Source organism: Coregonus lavaretus (assembly GCF_964263955.1).
Source record: "Coregonus lavaretus genome assembly, contig: HAP1_SCAFFOLD_2071, whole genome shotgun sequence".
In the NCBI taxonomy this organism is placed as follows: Eukaryota; Metazoa; Chordata; class Actinopteri; order Salmoniformes; family Salmonidae; genus Coregonus; species Coregonus lavaretus.
Window position 1 is genome coordinate 56,481 of NW_028163911.1, and position 18,482 is coordinate 74,962.

An 18,482-nucleotide genomic window follows, 5' to 3' on the forward strand; every position below is an offset into this window, starting at 1 on the left:
ACATGGTATAGGGACCTACATGGTATAGTAGAGTAGAGAAGCATCCTCAGCATCAACAAGAACACCGGGAAGTGCAGCTGCTGTAACGGCACTGGTCCCCCACCCACCACAGGCAGATGGAGCGTGAGGCTGAGCCCGCCACCGCCACGTGACTCGGTCGCTTCGCATTCGTAGTGTGACCGAGCATCTCACTCTGCATCATGGCTGCGGAAGATGCAGCTGCCCGGTCCCGAACCGCCCCTCTCTTCTCCCCAGCCCGGCTGCTGCTCCTCTCTCTCCTCTCCCTCTGCCTAATCCCCTCCCCGTCCCTCGCCCTGCTCGGCTTCCGTCCGGAGGAGACCGGGGGAGAGCTGTCCGTGGATGACGGGGTGCTGAAAGCCACCGAGGGAACCCGCTTCATGCTGCGGGTCTACTACGCCTCATCCCCGCAGAGGCTCAACCGGACCGCCGGGGCCAGAGCCAACGCAGCTCCCTGGATAGCCTTCATCGAGGAGCCGAGGCCGGGGAGAGAGGGGCAGGTCCACCCGAAGCGGAATATGTGCATGGATAAAAACGCCAGGAGCTCGGATATCGAGATCTTGGGCTCTTTCAAGTCCGCTTCGAGTCAGAACTCCGTGTTGGTGGAAGTATTGGCTAAGGACCTGCGCAGGGGAGAGAAGATTAAGTACTATTCGATGTGCGCCTTCGACGGGTCCAAATGGGAACACTACCGGACCCGGGATTTCTGGGTCGCAGTGGTGGAGCGCGGGGCCGAACCGGACCTCTGGCTTCAGGTGTTAGTATCGGTTCTGTTGCTCGCCCTCTCGGCGCTCTTCAGCGGGCTGAACCTCAGTCTGCTCGCGTTGGACCCGGTGGAGCTCCAGGTTCTGCAGAACAGCGGCACAGACAAGGAGCAGAAATACGCGCGGAAAATCGAGTCAGTGCGGCGGCACGGTAACTATGTCCTGTGCACTTTGTTGCTGGGCAACGCGCTGATCAACGCGGCGCTCGCGGTGTGGATGTGTCAGATCCTGGGGATGACCTGGCTGTCGACCGTTATCTGCGCGTTTGGGATCTTTTTCATTGGGGAGATCCTGCCGCACTCTGTTGCGTCGCGGCACGGCCTGGCCATCGCGTCCAAAACCATCTGGGTAACCCGTCTTCTTATGGTTCTCTCCTTCCCCGTCTCCTACCCCATCAGTAAACTCCTAGACTTCATCCTCCACCAGGAGATCAGTAACTTTTATACGCGGGAAAAACTCCTCGAGATGCTGCGCGTGACCGACCCGTACCACGACCTGGTCAAAGAGGAGCTCAACATCATACAGGGCGCGCTCGAGCTCCGGACCAAGACCGTAGAAGATGTTCTGACTCCGCTAACCGACTGCTTCATGCTCACCTCGGAAGCGGTGCTGGACTTCAACACCATGTCGGAGATAATGCAGAGTGGCTATACGCGCATCCCGGTGTTCGAAAACGTGCGGTCGAACATTGTGGATATTCTGTTCGTGAAGGACTTGGCGTTCGTTGACCCGGATGACTGTACCCATCTGAAGACCATAACACAGTTCTATAAACACCCCATGCACTGTGTGTTCAACGATACCAAACTGGATGCCATGCTGGAGGAGTTCAAGAAGGGTAAGGAGGGGGAATGTGAAAAAAGTAAGATCACACAAGAAACTCTAGAAAAGTTAGTATGATTGTGTGTGTATGTGTGTGTGTGTGTGTGTGTGTCCCCTCTCTTTCTCTCTCCCCCTATTGCCCTCTCTCACTCCCCCCCTCTCCCATCTTGGCCAAGTCACTGGTTCAAGCTCCTATTGTTCATCTAATTTCCATAAACTACAACAGTTTACATGTAGGGCCTACCAGTGTCAATGTAATCATATAAAGTAACTTCACTGAGATTCTCTCTCTGGAAACAACCATTGTCTGCTTATAAGAGGTGCTGTGCTGTAGTGTGACTAACAGGGATATCCCATCCTAGTGATAGCCTACTACAAAGGGAATAGGGTGTCATTTGGAACACAAACTAGGATATAGCCTACAGCAAGGTCATCTGGTCCTAGATCTGAGCCTATGCCCTACGGGTAATTTCGCCCTCTCGGCGCTCTTCAGCGGGCTGAACCTCAGTCTGCTCGCGTTGGACCCGGTGGAGCTCCAGGTGATATGGGCACAGGATGAGTCCCCTGTAGCTCAGTTGGTAGATCATGGTGCTTGCAACGCCAGGGTTGTGGGTTCGATTCCCACGGGGGACCAGTATGAAAAAAAATGTATGCACTCACTAACTGTAAGTCGCTCTGGATAAGAGCGTCTGCTAAATGACAAAAATGTAAATAGCAGGTAAGGTGGGTGTTTCTCCTGTTGACCAATAGCAGGTAGCCATGTTGTCTGTTTTTGGGGGAAGAAGGCAGTGTTAGCATTTCTCATGTTGTTGCATGCAGAGGCTGTGCTAGAGAATTACATGAAGGACACCTTCAATAGATGAATGTGTTTACACTGTCTCCACCCGTATTCATAAAGCATCTCAGAGAAATAGTGCTGATCTTGGATTAGTTTAGCCTTTTAGATCACATAATGAATTAGATTATATGGACAAGAGGGACCTGATCCTAGATCAGCACTCAGTACAATCCACACAGACTAATAGATAAACAAAACAGTGTGTGTGTGTGTGTGTGTGTGTGTGTGCGTGCGTGCGTGTGTGTGTAAGAGCGAGAGATTTGAATTAAATTGAGAGTGCTAGCGTGATAGAGAGATAGAGGGATGAGAATGTCATGGTGACACAGAGACAGACAGAGAGAGAGAGACAAAAAAAGGCTGTTACCTTTAGAATGTCCTTTCCTGTCATGACACCCCCTCCCCCCTCTCTCTCTCTCTCTCTCTCTCTCTCTCTCTCTCTCTCTCTCTCTCTCTCTCTCTCTCTCTCTCTTCTCTCTCTCTCTCTCTCTCTCTCTCTCTCTCTCTCTCTCTCCACCCCTCCATTGCTCCACCCCCCAGAGAGAAGACATTAAATATTCAGAGAACACTTTCTCTCCCTTCCCCTCTCTCTCTCTCTCTCTCTCTCTCTCTCTCTCTCTCTCTCTCTCTCTCTCTCTCTCTCTCTCTCTCTCTCTCTCTCTGTCCTCTGTGGTGCTGCACTCAACACAGCCACAGTGTTTATGAGAGAGAGGACTGTGTGTGTTTTCCGAATATGAGAAAGAGAGCGAGAGAGAGAGAGAGCGAGAGAGAGAGAAAAGAGAGAGAGAGAGAGCGAGAGAGAGAGCATGACTGTGTGTGGCGATGCTGCAACCCCATTTAGTCAAACCAAAGCATAAATAATCAAAGCACTAGTACAACAGACCCCTCCCTCCCTCCCTACCACAGTGACTGTAGCCTTTATGAGCAAGTGCACAAGACTGTATTACAACACTGAGCTAAAGCCTAGGCACTAGGTGTGGGAGCTTAGTCTTCAGGTTTGAAAAAAGTGCACCCTATTCCATATATACACTGAGTGTACAAAACATTAAGAACAGCTTCCTAATATTGAGTTGCATCTTGGGACACAGGCCTAGTATCCCTGAACTCAGCTCCCTAAAAGCCTCTGAGAGATGAAATGGTGGTCAGCATTCTATCAGATTTATGGGTTAAGGAAGACATGTGTTCACAAAGGAGTTTGTGTGTGTGTGTGTGTGTGTGTGTGTGTGTGTGTTTGTGTGTTTGTGTGTGTGTGTGTGTTAGGGCTGGTCGATATGGACAAAATATTGTTGACGGTATAATGGTATTCTATGGTATTTAATGTTTTTGAATAACAGTTCTAAATATGCTTTATGATTAGTGACAACACATACATTATAAGTCATTTCAATGGGTCTTTATCCATTTATACTGTTCAATCCAACTCCAAACAAAAGTCGATCCATTTTTATTATCATTTCCACACTGTGCCACGCAGCATGATATGGGCGACACATATAGCCTGGTTAATTGGTGAACTGTTGGAATCATGGAAATATAATGATTATTCTAATTCTATAGTTGGAATATAGTGGGCAGAACCTTGAATACATTGTTGTTTGATATGACAAGGAATGAAAAAAACCAGGGAGGAATTATTGACAGGGTAGGAACCAAAGTGTTGGTCAGTGTTTCCAGGTGACCCTAACTAGATGTTACATGACATGTTTTCTTACTTCATGTAGCTTTCTAACATATTCATGCTTTGCCTATTCCTCTCTGATAAGATACCGTTGCACAAACATGCTAATCTAGGCCTACACCAGCACTGGTACCAGGCAGTATAAGCTAGCTCGCTACATTTGCTCTGACTCTTAGTGCATTTAGCAAGCTAAGCTAGCTAGCCAGCTAACTAGCGATTAGCATCACCACATTGTTGCATCCATCTGACCATGCAGAGTGAAAGGCAAGGAAGTGCTCGTGACGCCGTGGTTGAGCAACTGCTCTCTCCTTGAGTGACAGGCGGCACGACTTGGTGTGTTTAGCGGCGTGCAGCAGCAGGAGAGGGAGAGAGACGACTCAAGTAGCAAACGGAGTGAACTACAAAAACGGACATTATACGTGCCGGAGTTGCGTATCACATTTAACAAACCAAACATTGAAATAGCGTTATGTGTGTAACTGTAAGAGCTGTTAATGTGCAGCTAGGTCTGACCCATATAGAGAAACATGGATCTGACAGAAACTCTCTCTCCCTCTCACCCCCTGTTTCCCCACCCCCAGTCAGACTGAGACACAGTTAGAGTGAGACACAGTCAGAGTGAGAGACAGTCAGAGTGAGAGACAGTCAGAGTGAGACACAGTCAGAGTGAGACACAGTCAGAGTGAGACACAGTCAGAGTGAGAGAGTCAGAGTGAGACACAGTCAGAGTGAGAGACAGTCAGAGTGAGAGAGTCAGAGTGAGACACAGTCAGAGTGAGAGACAGTCAGAGTGAGAGACAGTTAGAGTGAGACACAGTCAGAGTGAGAGAGTCAGAGTGAGACACAGTCAGAGTGAGAGACAGTCAGAGTGAGAGACAGTCAGAGTGAGAGACAGTAAGAGTGAGACACAGTCAGAGTGAGACACAGTCAGAGTGAGACACAGTCAGAGTGAGAGACAGTCAGAGTGAGAGACAGTTAGAGTGAGAGACAGTTAGAGTGAGACACAGTCAGAGTGAGACACAGTCAAAGTGAGACACAGTAAGAGTGAGACACAGTCAGAGTGAGACACAGTCAGAGTGAGACACAGTCAGAGTGAGAGACAGTCAGAGTGAGAGACAGTTAGAGTGAGACACAGTCAGAGTGAGACACAGTCAGAGTGAGAGACAGTTAGAGTGAGACAGTCAGAGTGAGACACAGTTAGAGTGAGAGACAGTTAGAGTGAGACACAGTCAGAGTGAGACACAGTCAGAGTGAGAGACAGTTAGAGTGAGACACAGTCAGAGTGAGACACAGTCAGAGTGAGATATTTTGTGGGTGCTGTTGGGGGGGTAAGGGGGGGGCTGCTATAAGGTCTGTACATGTGTGGGAGGTGGAAAACTGCAGCTGTGAGAGAGAGAGAGGGAGAGAGAGAGAGGGAGAGAGAGAGAGAGAGGGAGGGAGAGAGAGAGAGAGAGAGAGAGGGAGGGAGAGAGAGAGAGAGAGGGAGAGAGAGAGAGAGAGAGAGGGGGGTAGCTGCAGCTGTGTGCAAGGAAGTGTGTAAGTGTTGACTGTGTTACATAATGGCTGATGATGTAATCTTCAGCTGCTGGTGTCTGCAGTGCAGTCTCTCTCTCTCTCTCTTTTGCTCTCGCTCTTCCTTCCCCCCCCCCACCATCTCTCCAGGGGGGAGCCCTGAGCAGTCTCTGTACAACCCAATCACCCTTCATGCCCCCCCCCCCCCATTCTCCTCTTCCCCCTTACCCTCCTGTCCCCTACGCACTCATTCACAAACAAACACAATGAACCAACCTCCCATTCCTTCCATTGCTTCCATCTAAATCACGATCTCACAGAAACTTTAACATCAACAAACAGTAGCAAAAATAGACATATCTAACTAACAAATCAACTAGACTGCTTATCTTAAACGATTCCCCATTTAGCTCCAGTAATACCCCACGTTTACCATGGAGATTACCACCCTGTGGCTGCATCCCAAATGGCACCCAATTTCTATGTAGTGCACTACTTTTGACCAATTATTGTTTCTCTCTCTCTTTCTCTGTGGGCCCTGGTGCACTAAATATGGAATAGGGTGCCACTTGGGACTCAGATGTACGTCATCCCCCTGCTGGGAAGATGAACATCCCTGGGGTATATTCCCTAGAAACCAAACGGAAGCAAACTGAACAAAACAGGGAGGGATCTTTTTTTCCGTTTCGAAATGTTGTGCACTAATGAATACACCCCTGATGTGTTTCTACTAGAACACTTCCTGATTCTATCCCTGTGGCCTCATGGGTGATGTAGTCTGTGTGTTTGTTTTTACAGTGTCTCTACTGTAAATTATGCTATCCTGCTCATTTGACATTCTAGTCATTTAGCAGACGCTCTTATCCAGAGCGACTTACAATTATTTAGTTCATCTTAAGATAGCAAGGTGTGACAACAACACACCACAGTCGTATCTAGTACATTTTCCCTCAACAAAGTATTTATCAGCAAAGCCAGCGCTAGTAGAAAAAGATAAGTGCCTTTCTTTGTTAGTTTTTATCTCCTCAGGAACAACATGTCAAGGGAGATCTGTTGACTGCATTCATTGCTTTTCCTCTCTTGCTTCTCCTATTCCCCTTACCTCAGACCCCTTCACATAGTAAGATCCCTTTACACAGCCAAAATAAATACATGTAAATACATACATTTGTTTTTGGTATACTAAAAAATGACATTGTTTTATGTAGGAGTTTCACCTCTCTCATAGTCTACCCCCTCCATGTTTGTTAGGTAAGTCCCACAGGTTAGGATTATATTATGATGTCATATCCTGTCTCTCTCCAGGAAAGTCCCACCTGGCCATCGTCCAGCGGGTCAACAACGAGGGTGAGGGTGATCCCTTCTATGAGGTCATGGGCATCGTGACCCTGGAGGATGTTATAGAGGAGATCATCAAGTCAGAGATACTGGACGAGACTGACCTCTACAGTACGTACATACTCGCAAGAACTGACGCACATGCAAGAACATACACACATACACACATACACTGATAACCTCTCTAAGTGTCACCTCTACAGCTGATAACCTCTCTAAGTGTCTCCTCTACATCTGATAAACTCTCTGTGTTGTGTCTCCCTCTACAGCTGATAACCTCTCTGTGTTGTGTCTCCCTCTACAGCTGATAACCTCTCTGTGTTGTGTCTCCCTCTACAGCTGATAACCTCTCTGTGTTGTGTCTCCCTCTACAGCTGATAACCTATCTGTGTTGTGTCTCCCTCTACAGCTGATAACCTCTCTGTGTTGTGTCTCCCTCTACAGCTGATAACATCTCTAAGTGTTGTGTCTCCCTCTACATCTGATAACCTCTCTAAGTGTCTCCTCTACATCTGATAACCTCTCTGTGTTGTGTCTCCCTCTACAGCTGATAACCTCTCTGTGTTGTGTCTCCCTCTACAGCTGATAACCTCTCTGTGTTGTGTCTCCCTCTACAGCTGATAACCTCTCTGTGTTGTGTCTCCCTCTACAGCTGATAACCTCTCTAAGTGTTGTCTCCCTCTACAGCTGATAACATCTCTAAGTGTTGTGTCTCCTCTACAGCTGATAACCGTTCTAAGCGTCGTGTTTCTCACCATGAGAGGAAGCAGCAGGACTTCTCCATCTTTAAGCTGTCGGAGAACGAGATGAAGGTGAAGATTTCTCCTCAGCTCCTCCTCGCCACGCACCGCTTCCTGTCCACAGGTAGGCCCACTGTGATGTCACTTCCTGTCCAATGTGAGGTCACTTCCTGGGTGTTAAAGAAGGAAGGAACCATAGAATTACATATACAATCTCTGTGGAAGTAAGTTCTTCTCAATTTGAGGCCTGGTCACAAACCAACCCATTGAATAGTAAAGAATATTGACTAGTTATTGTAAATTACATTTTTCTTATTACTTTGCCACTGCCTCTCTCATTTCTTCCTATCTATCCCTCTTTCATCTCTCCCCTTTTACTACCCTCTCCTCCCACCTCTTCTCTCCTTCCCCTCTCTCCTTCCCCTCTCTCCCGTAGAGGTGGAGCCCTTCAAGCCAGCCCACCTATCAGAGAAGATCTTACTGCGTCTCATTAAACACCCCAGTGTGGTCCAGGAGCTAAGCTACGATGACAAGAACAAACTGGCCCCACAGCACTTCCTGTTTCAGAGAAACAAACCTGTTGACTACTTCATCCTGTTACTACAGGTATAAACGCCTGCAATAATTGTCCCTTAGCGATAAATCAAATTCATTTCATGTATTTTATTGGTAGGATAGTAGAGAACAGATAGGACAGTGAGGAGATAAGTGTGTCAAAGTAGGAAAGGATTTGATCTCACGCAGAGGGAGAGTACACTGAGTGGACAGAACTTTAGGAACACTTTCCTAATATTGAGTTGCACCCCCTTTTGCCCTCAGAACAGCCTCAATTCGTTGAGGCATGTACTACAAGGTGTCGAAAGCATTTCACAGGGATGCTGGCCCATGTTGACTCCAACGCTTCCCACAGTTGTGTCAAGTTGGCTGGATGTCCTTTGGGTTGTGGATAATTGTTGATACACACGGGAAACTGTTGAGTGTGAAAAACCCAGCAGAGTTGCAGTTCTTGACACACTCAAACCGGTGCGCCTGGCACCTATTGGCACCTACTACCCGTTCAAAGGCACTTACATCTTTTGTCCCGCCCATTCACCCTCTGAATGGCACACATACACAATCCATGTCTCAATTGTCTCAAGGCTTAAAAATCCTTCTTTAATTAACCTGTCTCCGCCCCTTCATATACACTGATTGAAGTGGATTTAACAAGTGACATCAATAAGGGATCATAGCTTTCACCTGGATTCACCTGGTCAGTCTATGTCATGGAAAGAGCAGGTGTTCATAATGTTTTGTACCCTCAGTGTATATCATGTGCTGCAGGTGGAGGTGCTAACCGCTACACCAACCCGGGTTTAATAAATAGCTTAGAATATATAGAATATAGCTTAGACACAAATCAGGGAACTTGACCATTTCTCTCTCCTGTGTGTCCAGGGTCGTGTGGAGGTGGAGTTTGGTAAAGAGGCTCTGAGGTTTGAGAACGGAGCGTTCGCCTACTATGGTGTGCCTGCCATCATGCCCACAGGTAACTGGCTCATCACACACACACACACACACACACACACACACACACACACAAATGCATGCACGCACACATGCACACAAACCTGCACATATAGAGAAACACTCTGTGCACAGTGCACACACAAAGAAAGCAAAACATTGAATGACAAACATAAAATAATACACTTAATTCAAAATACATTATCTGGACTGTCCCATTGCATAGACCAGAGAGTGGTAGAAAACTATCTCATCCCTGTCTGACCCATTACCATCCTGTATGATTCAGTCCACAGATCCCCCTCCCGTAGCAGTGGTCTGGACCGGTCTGACTCTATGCTGTATGGGGGCAGTCTGGGCCAACTCAACGGAGGGGGGAGCGTCTACCTGCCTGACTACTCTGTTAGACAGCTCACACACCTGCAGGTCATTAAGGTAGGCTTACCTAGACTACAGTACAGCCCCGCCCACCTCCAGTTATCTGGATACACCTGCTCCAACACCATTTGTCATTTATTTGAGTTCACTTGCAGCGGTGTCTTGATGGTGTTGATAACTAAATAGTTTATTCAATGCATCATTCATTCATTTGTCATTTTAGACATTTGTCATTTCCTGAAAGTATAAAGAATCTAAATCCCATCTGACTGAGTGAATGTTTTAGTAGTGTGTAATAGGGTCCCAAATAGCACCCTATTCTCTATACAGTATATAGCCCTATGGTCCTTGGTCAAAAGTAATACACTTTATAGGAAAAAGGGTGTAATTTGTGATGCGACCCAGTAGCTTAGTCAGAGCTGTGATACAGTACAGCCTCTAACTTCCACCTATGACAGCTATGACCTTTCTTTGACCTTTGACCTTTAACCCCCAGATCACCCGTAGCCACTACCAGAACGCCCTGACGGCCACCCGGATGGACAGCTCCCCCCAGACGCCCGACACAGACGCCCGGCTCACAGACGGGAACACCCCCGACCCCCCTGTCCCGGAGCAGAGCGGAGACCTCCTCTTTCCCCCCAGAGAGACCCGGCCCAGCTCGGCCAGAACCAGGGGACAGCAGTCCTCCGTCCCACACAGCACCTCTCTGCTCAACGAGAAGAACCGCATCGTCCGTAAGTCAACCATACTGGTAGGAGGGAGGGAGGGAGGGAGGGAGAAGAGGGGGGAGAGAGAAGAGGGGGAGAGAGAAGAGGGGGGAGGGGGGAGAGAGAAGAGGAGGGAGGGGGGAGAGAGAGGAGGGGGGAGAGAGAGAGAGAGAGAGGAGTGGGAGAAAGAAGAGGGGGGAGAGAGAGGAGGGAGAGAGAGAGAGAGAGAGAGAGAGAGAGGAGGGGGAGAGAGAGGAGGGAGAGAGACAGAGAGAGAGAGAGAGGAAGGGGGAGAAAGAAGAGGGGAGAGAGAGGAGAGAGTACATCAGTTGGAGGATATAGGAACCACAGTTATTGTTTTATTTTCTCTGCGTGACAGAGTGTGTACTGTGTGTGTCTCCTCCTACAGGCAGTAAGTCAGACGGTCAGAAGAGCCCCAGTGACTCAGTGTTCCTCAGGATGGATGAGATCCCTTACATCAGAGAGGACCGCTCAGAGAGGGACGGCACCAACGGTGAGAACACGTCACTGTTTGGTGTCAGGGCATATAGGGAGGGATGAAGGAGTGGGATGGAAGAATGGAGAATAAGGAGGATGTTGGTGATGAGGGAAGACATTTAACAGTGGTCTAAGGCACTGCATCGCAGTGCTGGCTGTGCCACTAGAGATCCTGGTTCGAATCCAGGCTCTGTCGTAGCCGGCCGTGACCGGGAGACCCATGGGGCGGCGCACAATTAGCCCAGCGTCGTCCAGGGTAGGGGAGGGAATGGCCGGCAGGGATGTAGCTCAGTTGGTAGAGCATGGCGTTTGCAACGCCAGGGTTGTGGGTTCGATTCCCACTGGGGGCCAGTATGTATAACTGTAAGTCGCTCTGGATAAGAGTGTCTGCTAAATGACTAAAAATGTAAAATGTAAAAACACAGAAACAACATCTACACAGTGTATTATGAAGATTGAAAATGTCACATTTCATCTCTCTCTCTCTCTTTCTCTCTCTCTCTCAGACACAGCCTCTGTTGCTATAGAAACGGACGCCCCCTCCTCTTTCATCAGTACTCTGTCTCTAAGTGGATCAGAGGACACACTGGGCAAGAAACTACTGCTCAAACTCAGTGAGTCACACACACAACATATACACCTACACATACACAAGCACGCATATACACACACACACCTTTACTCTCTTGCATTCTAACACACCTGTGTGCCCAATGGACAGTCCAAATGCCCACACACACATACAACCATTTAAAAAACATATCCCAACCAAGCCACTGTGACTGCACTAACCCAACAACCCCACTAACAACCCCACGACCTGTGAGTCCCCTCCACCGGTCACTTTGTAATGTTAGGGTACATCCCAAATGGCACCTTATTCCCATGAGCCCTGGTCAAAAGTAGTACACTAAATAGGGAGTAGGGTGCCATTTGGGATGTATCCTTAGTAGCAGTCTAAATCCTGAGCCTTTCTCTTTCCCTGCACCTCTGCTCCATGAACAGCTGTGTCCTAGCAACCAGTCATTCACTGGCCCCTGCCTCCTTTCTCTGGAGGCCCCCCAACGGACCCCCTGGCCCCTCACAGTGTGTGCACCACTCTGGCCTCCACAAAATCCCTCTCAACATCTCTCTCTCCCCCTCTCTCTCTCTCTCTCTCTCTCTCTCTCTCTCTCTCTCTCTCTCTCTCTTCTCTCTCTCTCTCTCCTCTCACTCCTCCCTCCCTCTCCCCCTCTCTCTCTCTCCCTCTCTCCCTCCCTCTCCCCCTCTCTCTCTCTCTCTCTCTCTCTCTCTCTCTCTCTCTCTCTCTCCTCTCTCTCTCTCTCTCTCTCTCTCCCTCCCTCTCCCCCTCTCTCTCTCTCTCTCTCCCTCCTCTCCCCCTCTCTCTCTCTCTCTCTCTCTCTCTCTCTCTCTCTCCCTCCCTCTCCCCCTCTCTCTCTCTCTCTCTCTCTCTCCCTCCCTCTCTCTCTCTATCTCTCTCCCTTTCTCTCTCTCTCTCTCTCTCTCTCTCTCTCTCTCTCTCTCTCTCTCTCTCTCTCTCTCTCTCTCTCTCTCTCTCTCTCTCTCTCTCTCTCTCTCTCTCTCTCTCTCTCTCTCTCTCTCTCTCTCCTCTCTCTCTCTCTCTCTCTCCCTCTCCCCATCTCCCTCTCTCTCTAACACTCACATGGGAGAGCCAACTAGTGTGTTTCCCTCCCGACTGGCCCACTGCTGAATGAGCTATGGAGAATGAATGTTAATGAGCCTCCCAAGTGGCATTCCATTCCCAAAGCCCTATGGGTCCTGGTCAAAAGTAGTGCACTTAATAGGGAACAGGGTGCCAGTTGGGATGCAGACTGAGTGTTTCTCTGCTCAGTATTGCAGAGCTACTTTAACTAAATGGCTGCCCAACACACTACACTACACACACACACACACACACACACACACACACACACACACACCACGTGGTCCCTCTCTGAGCCAAAGAGCAGCAGAATGGTCTCTCTCATTTCAGTAAAAGGCTGAAACGGGGCCAAAATCACACCACATTAAGCAATACAAGCCTGGTCAGAAGTAGTGAACTACAGTGCATTCGGAAAGTATTCAGGCTTTTTCCACATTTTGTTACGTTACAGCCTTATTCTAAAATTGATTAAATAAATAGAAATCCTCAGCAATCTACACACAATACCCCATAATGACAAAGCAAAAAGAGGTTTTTAGAAATGTTTGCAGATTTATTGAAAATAGAAACAAATACCTTATTTGCTATGAGACTCGAAATTGAGCTCAGGTGCATCCTGTTTCCATTGATCATCCTTGAGATGTTTCTACAACTTCATTGGAGTCCACCTGTGGTAAATTCAATTGATTGGGCGTGATTTGGAAAGGCACACACCTGTCTATATAAGGTCCCACAGTTGACAGTGCATGTCAGAGCAAAATCCAAGCCATGAGGTCGAAGGAATTGTCCGTAGAGCTCCGAGACAGGATTGTGTCAAGGCACAGATCTGGGGAAGGGTACCAAAACATTTCTGAAGCATTGAAGGTCCCCATGGACACAGTTGCCTCTATCATTCTTAAATAGAAGAAGTTTGGAACCACCAAGACTCTTCCTAGACCTACCGCCCTTGGGAGAAGGACCTTGGTCAGGGAGGTGACCAAGAACCCGATGGTCACTCTGACAGAGCTCTAGAGTTCCTCTGTGGTGAAGGACAACCATCTCTGCAGCACTCCACCAATCAATATAGTGGCCAGACGGAAGCCACTCTTCAGTAAAAGGCACATGACAGCCCGCTTGGAGTTTGCCTAAAGGCACCTAAAGACCCTCAGACCATGAGAAACAAGATTCTCTGGTCTGATGAAACCAAGATTGAACTCTTTGGCCTGAATGCCAAGCGTCACGTCTGGTGGAAACCTGGTACCATCCCTGCGGTGAAGCATGGTGGTGGCAGCATCATACTGTGGGGATGTTTTTCAGCGGCATGGACTGGGAGACTAGTCAGGATCGAGGGAAAGATGAACGGAGCAAGGTACAGAAAAATCCTTGATGAAAACCTGCTCCAGAGCGCTCAGGACCTCAGACTGGAGCGACGGTTCACCTTTCAACAGGACAATGACCCTAAGCACACAACAAAGACAACACAGGTGTGGCTTCGGGACAAGTCTCTGAATGTCCTTGAGTGGCCCAGCCAGAGCCCGGACATGAACCCGATCGAACATCTCTGGAGAGACCTGAAAATAGCTGTTCAGCAACGCTCCCCATCCAACCTGACAGAGCTTGAGAGCATCTGCAGAGAAGAATGGGAGAAACTCCCCAAATACAGGAGTGCCAAGCTTGTAGCGTTACACCCAAGAAGACTCAAGGCTGTAATCGCTGCCAAAGGTGCTTCAACAAAGTACTGAGTAAAGGATCTGAGTACTTATGTAAATGTCATATTCCAGTTGTTTATTTTTTATAAATTAGCAAACATTTCTAAAAATCTGTTTTTGCTTTGTCATTATGGGGTATTGATGAGGGGGGAAAAACAAGTTAATCAATTTTAGAATAAGGCTGTAAGGTAACAAAATGTGGTAAAAGTTAAGGGGTCTGAATACTTTCCGAAGGCACTGTATATGCCATTTGGGACTCAGACAATGTAGTTGTAAATGACGTTGTCATTGTCCAATTCATTGATTCACAATTAATAGTATTAATTAAATTAATTAAATTAAAAAATGTTGTCATTACATTTATTTTTTCTCAATTAAATGTATTTATTTCTTCAATTAAATGTATTTTTTTGTCATTACATAAATTTTTTCTCAATTAAATGTTTTTTTTCTTCAATTAAATGTTGTTGTTTTTTCAATTAAATGAATATACACTACCAGTCAAAACGTTTGACACACCTACTCATTCAAGGGTTGTTCTTTATTTTTACAATTTTTGTTAAACAAATCAAAATGTATTTTATATTTGAGATTCTTCAAATAGCCATCCTTTGCCTTGATGACAGCTTTGCACACTTGGCATTCTCTCAACCAGCTTCATGAGGTAGTCACCTGGAATGCATTTCAATTAACAGGTGTGCCTTCTTAAAAGTTGATTTGTGGAATTTCTTTCTTTCTTAATGCGTTAGAGCCAATCAGTTGTGTTGTGACAAGGTAGGGGGGGTATACAGAAGATAGTCCTATTTGGTAAAAGACCAAGTCCATATTATGGCAAGAACAGCTCAAATAAACAAAGAGAAATGACAGTCCATCATTACTTTAAGACATGAAGGTCAGTCAATACGGAACATTTCAAGAACTTTGAACATTTCTTCAAGTGCAGTCACAAAAACCATCAAGCGCTATGATGAATCTGGCTCTCATGAGGACCACCACAGGAATGGAAGACCCAGAGTTACCTCTGCTGATAAGTTCATTAGAGTTATCAGCCTCAGACATTGCAGCCAAAATAAATGCTTCACAGAATTCAAGTCACAGACACATCTCAACATCAACTGTTCAGAAGGGACTGTGTGAATCAGGCCTTCATGGTCGATTTGCTGGAAAGAAACCACTACTAAAGGCCACCAATAAGAAGAAGAGACCTGCTTTTGCCAAGAATCACGAGCAATGGACATTAGACCGGTGGAAATTTGTCCTTTTGTCTGGAGTCCAAATTTGAGATTTGTAGTTCCAACCGCCGTGTCTTTGTGAGACGCGGTGTGGGTGAACGGATGATCTCCGCATGTGTATTTCCCACCGTAAAGCATGGAGGAGGAGGTGTGACGGTGTGGGGGTGCTTTGCTGGTGACACTGTCTGTGATCTATTTAGAATTCAAGGCACACTTAACCAGCATGGCTACCACAGCATTCTGCAGCGATACGCCATCCCATCTGGTTTGGGTTTAGTGGGACTATCATTTGTTTTTCAACAGGACAATGACCCAACACACCTCCAGGCTGTGTAAGGGCTATTTGACCAAGAAGGAGAGTGATGGAGTGCTGCATCAGCTGACCTGGCCTCCACAATCCCCCGACCTCTACCAAATTGAGATGGTTTGGGATGAGTCAGACTGCAGAGTTAAGGAAAAGCAGCCAACAAGTGCTCAGCATATGTGGGAACTCCTTCAAGACTGTTGGAAAAGCATTCCATGTGAAGCTGGTTGAGAGAATGCCAAGAGTGTGCAACGCTGTCATAAAGGCAAAGGGTGGCTATTTGAAGAATCTCAAATTTAAAATATATTTTGATTTGTTTAACACTTTTTTGGTTACTACATGATTCTACATGTGTTATTTCATAGTTTTGATGTCTTCACTATTATTCTACAATGTAGAAAATAGTAAAAATAAAGAAAAACCCTTGAATGAGTAGGTGTGTCCAAGCTTTTGACTGGTACTGTATATTTTTTCAGTTAAATGTATATTTATTTCTCCTCAGGTCACAAGAAGAGGAAAAAGTCTCGGGAAGGAGACAAGACACCTGAGGATCCATCAGAGCAGCCGCTGGTCAAGGCCTAGCAGTGTGTGTGTTGTGAATATGGACTAACTGCAGGCCCTCACTCAATCATGAACAGTCTATTTCCTTCCTCTCTTTGATCGTTTAAAAGACGTTTCTGCAACATTTGTCAGACGTTCCAGTCACTAGTTGACCACTCTCAGATGTCCCAACCAACAAAGACATTCTAAAGGGAAACAGAAGGTTATATAATGACACATAGACATCCTCTCCCTAACAACCCCACAGTCTCTGATCTCAGACAGCACCAAATGGGAACAACTAACTCAACCAGTGGGACAGAATCTACCATATCATCATGAACCTGTTTTCTTTATAATTTTTTGTTATGTTTAATGTCTAAGTGGCTAATGGATTTGAAGACGAAGAATGTCAGGAGAAGAGAGGAGGTTTTTGGTTTAAGCCACTGTCAACATTTAATTCACCCCCTCCTTAGAAAATATTTGAATTGGCCCTGTTGGAGCTGTGACCTAAGGAAACCAAAGACTATTTAGATATCATCCCGAAGTACACAGAAGAATATTCACCATTATAAAGATCCCATCCATTCCTTCTATAGGCATTTTGATGGATGCAGTATCACTTCTGTTATTTGATAGTGAATGTTTCTGACTATTCTCTTCTATTCCCCTCCTATCTACTGTCTAAGGGGTGAGTCCTAACTTTCACTTGAGTGGATATCAATCTAAGTGAAAATTCAATTTAGGATTCACTCCAAAGTTCACGTTTCAGCATGGACTCATACTATAGTGGTCTAAGGGGGTAAAAAAGGACTTGAGATGGTTTGGGGTTTGACTGCCTTACTAAGAGAACGTTTCCAATCTGCATGTTTTAGGTACTGCTGAGCACGATGTAGATTTCTACTTTTTCAGCCGAACTGTTATCACAACTTCCTCAAATGGTGAGAATGGTAACTGACCAGTCACAAGAACGGACCAGTCTCTTCCAAATTATGTATATGAGCAATACTGAAACACTGTTACACAGTTGTGAACGGGACATATCCGAAAGACGGTACTAATGTAGGATATGCCATTATGAAACACATCTGTTGTAGAGAATACATTTCTTATTTGATCTGACAAGCTGTACCATAAGACCCATGTTTCTCTCTCTCTGGATTAAGACCACAGGGTGTGTCTCTGCTCTGACTGGTTTTGTGCCACTGCACCACAGTGGGGGGAGAAAGATGGGGGGAGGGGGGAGGAGGGCTAAGGGGAGAGGGATAGAGAGAGGATGGAGTGGAGGAGAGGATGGTGGGCTGGGAGAAAAGAGAAACGTGAGAGATGGAGAGAAAGGGGGAGTGATGCTCTGTGGCTCCTGTCATTGGTCAGTGAGGAGGAGAGGAGAAGAGCATCCCTCTGTGGAAAACAGAAAAAGTGCTGACTCACTATGCTGCATGGGAGTAGAGGCGACAGCCAATCAGAACCCTCATCCTCCTCTCAGACACAATGGCCCTGTTTTTAACTGGAGTAGGATGAGACTGATTTAAGGTCAGTTTTCTTGTTTTGGTTAGGGTTAGGATTTGGGGAGGGGAGGGGAAGCTGATCCTACATCTGTGCTTGTCGGCAACGTCTATATGGAGATATTTTAACACAATGCATTTTTTAAGTGCTTTTTGTCCAAAAAAAAGCCTATGTTATTCTTCAGAGAACACAATCAATTCTAGCCTTTTAGATCAATTTAAATGTATAAATTGGACAGATAATCTGCATACTTACTGATCTTGTTTTTCACCCCAATGGTTAAGGTTAGGAGAGGGGACGCTGATCCTAGATCTGTGCTTATGTCATAAATTGAAATTGATAAATTGGACAGATCGTCAGAAGGAGAACACTGGTGTACGGGGAGAGAGTGGCACCTATACAGAAAGTAATACAGAGATATCTTTTTATAGAAGAGAAATGCATATATGAGAGATGTATTGTAGATATTAGAGTTTATAATGACTTTATGGGTACAGTATGTTGAAATGACTACTCTGGGCATTTTAACAGGGGAAAACCCCTCAGATTTTTGCATTAAAAAATGAACAGATTTAAAAAGATTCACAAGTTTCAGCTGTGTGACTTTTTAATGTTCAGACTTTGATATGAAATGTTATTGTTTATTCCAGTTGCTGACAGTTATTACCCAGGGCCCAGAGTTTTGTCTTGTCAGGTAAAACTCTGGGTCATAGTAATTACAGGATGTCAATATAACCATGGCAATCAAAT

At 46.3% G+C, this 18,482-nt stretch overlaps 1 protein-coding gene across 1 annotated transcript; it reads left to right on the forward strand.

The window, feature by feature from the left end:
* Nucleotides 1-200: 200 nt before the first annotated feature.
* Nucleotides 201-16,268, forward strand: LOC311117673 (metal transporter CNNM1-like; the record flags this gene model as incomplete). The annotated part of the gene is made up of 10 exons (XM_084192605.1): nucleotides 201-1,620; nucleotides 6,935-7,078; nucleotides 7,691-7,831; nucleotides 8,144-8,313; nucleotides 9,145-9,235; nucleotides 9,503-9,648; nucleotides 10,088-10,328; nucleotides 10,711-10,815; nucleotides 11,306-11,413; nucleotides 16,189-16,268. The coding sequence occupies 10 exons, from the start codon at nucleotides 201-203 to the stop codon at nucleotides 16,266-16,268; spliced, it is 2,646 nt and encodes an 881-aa protein (XP_084048731.1).
* Nucleotides 16,269-18,482: the final 2,214 nt, after the last annotated feature.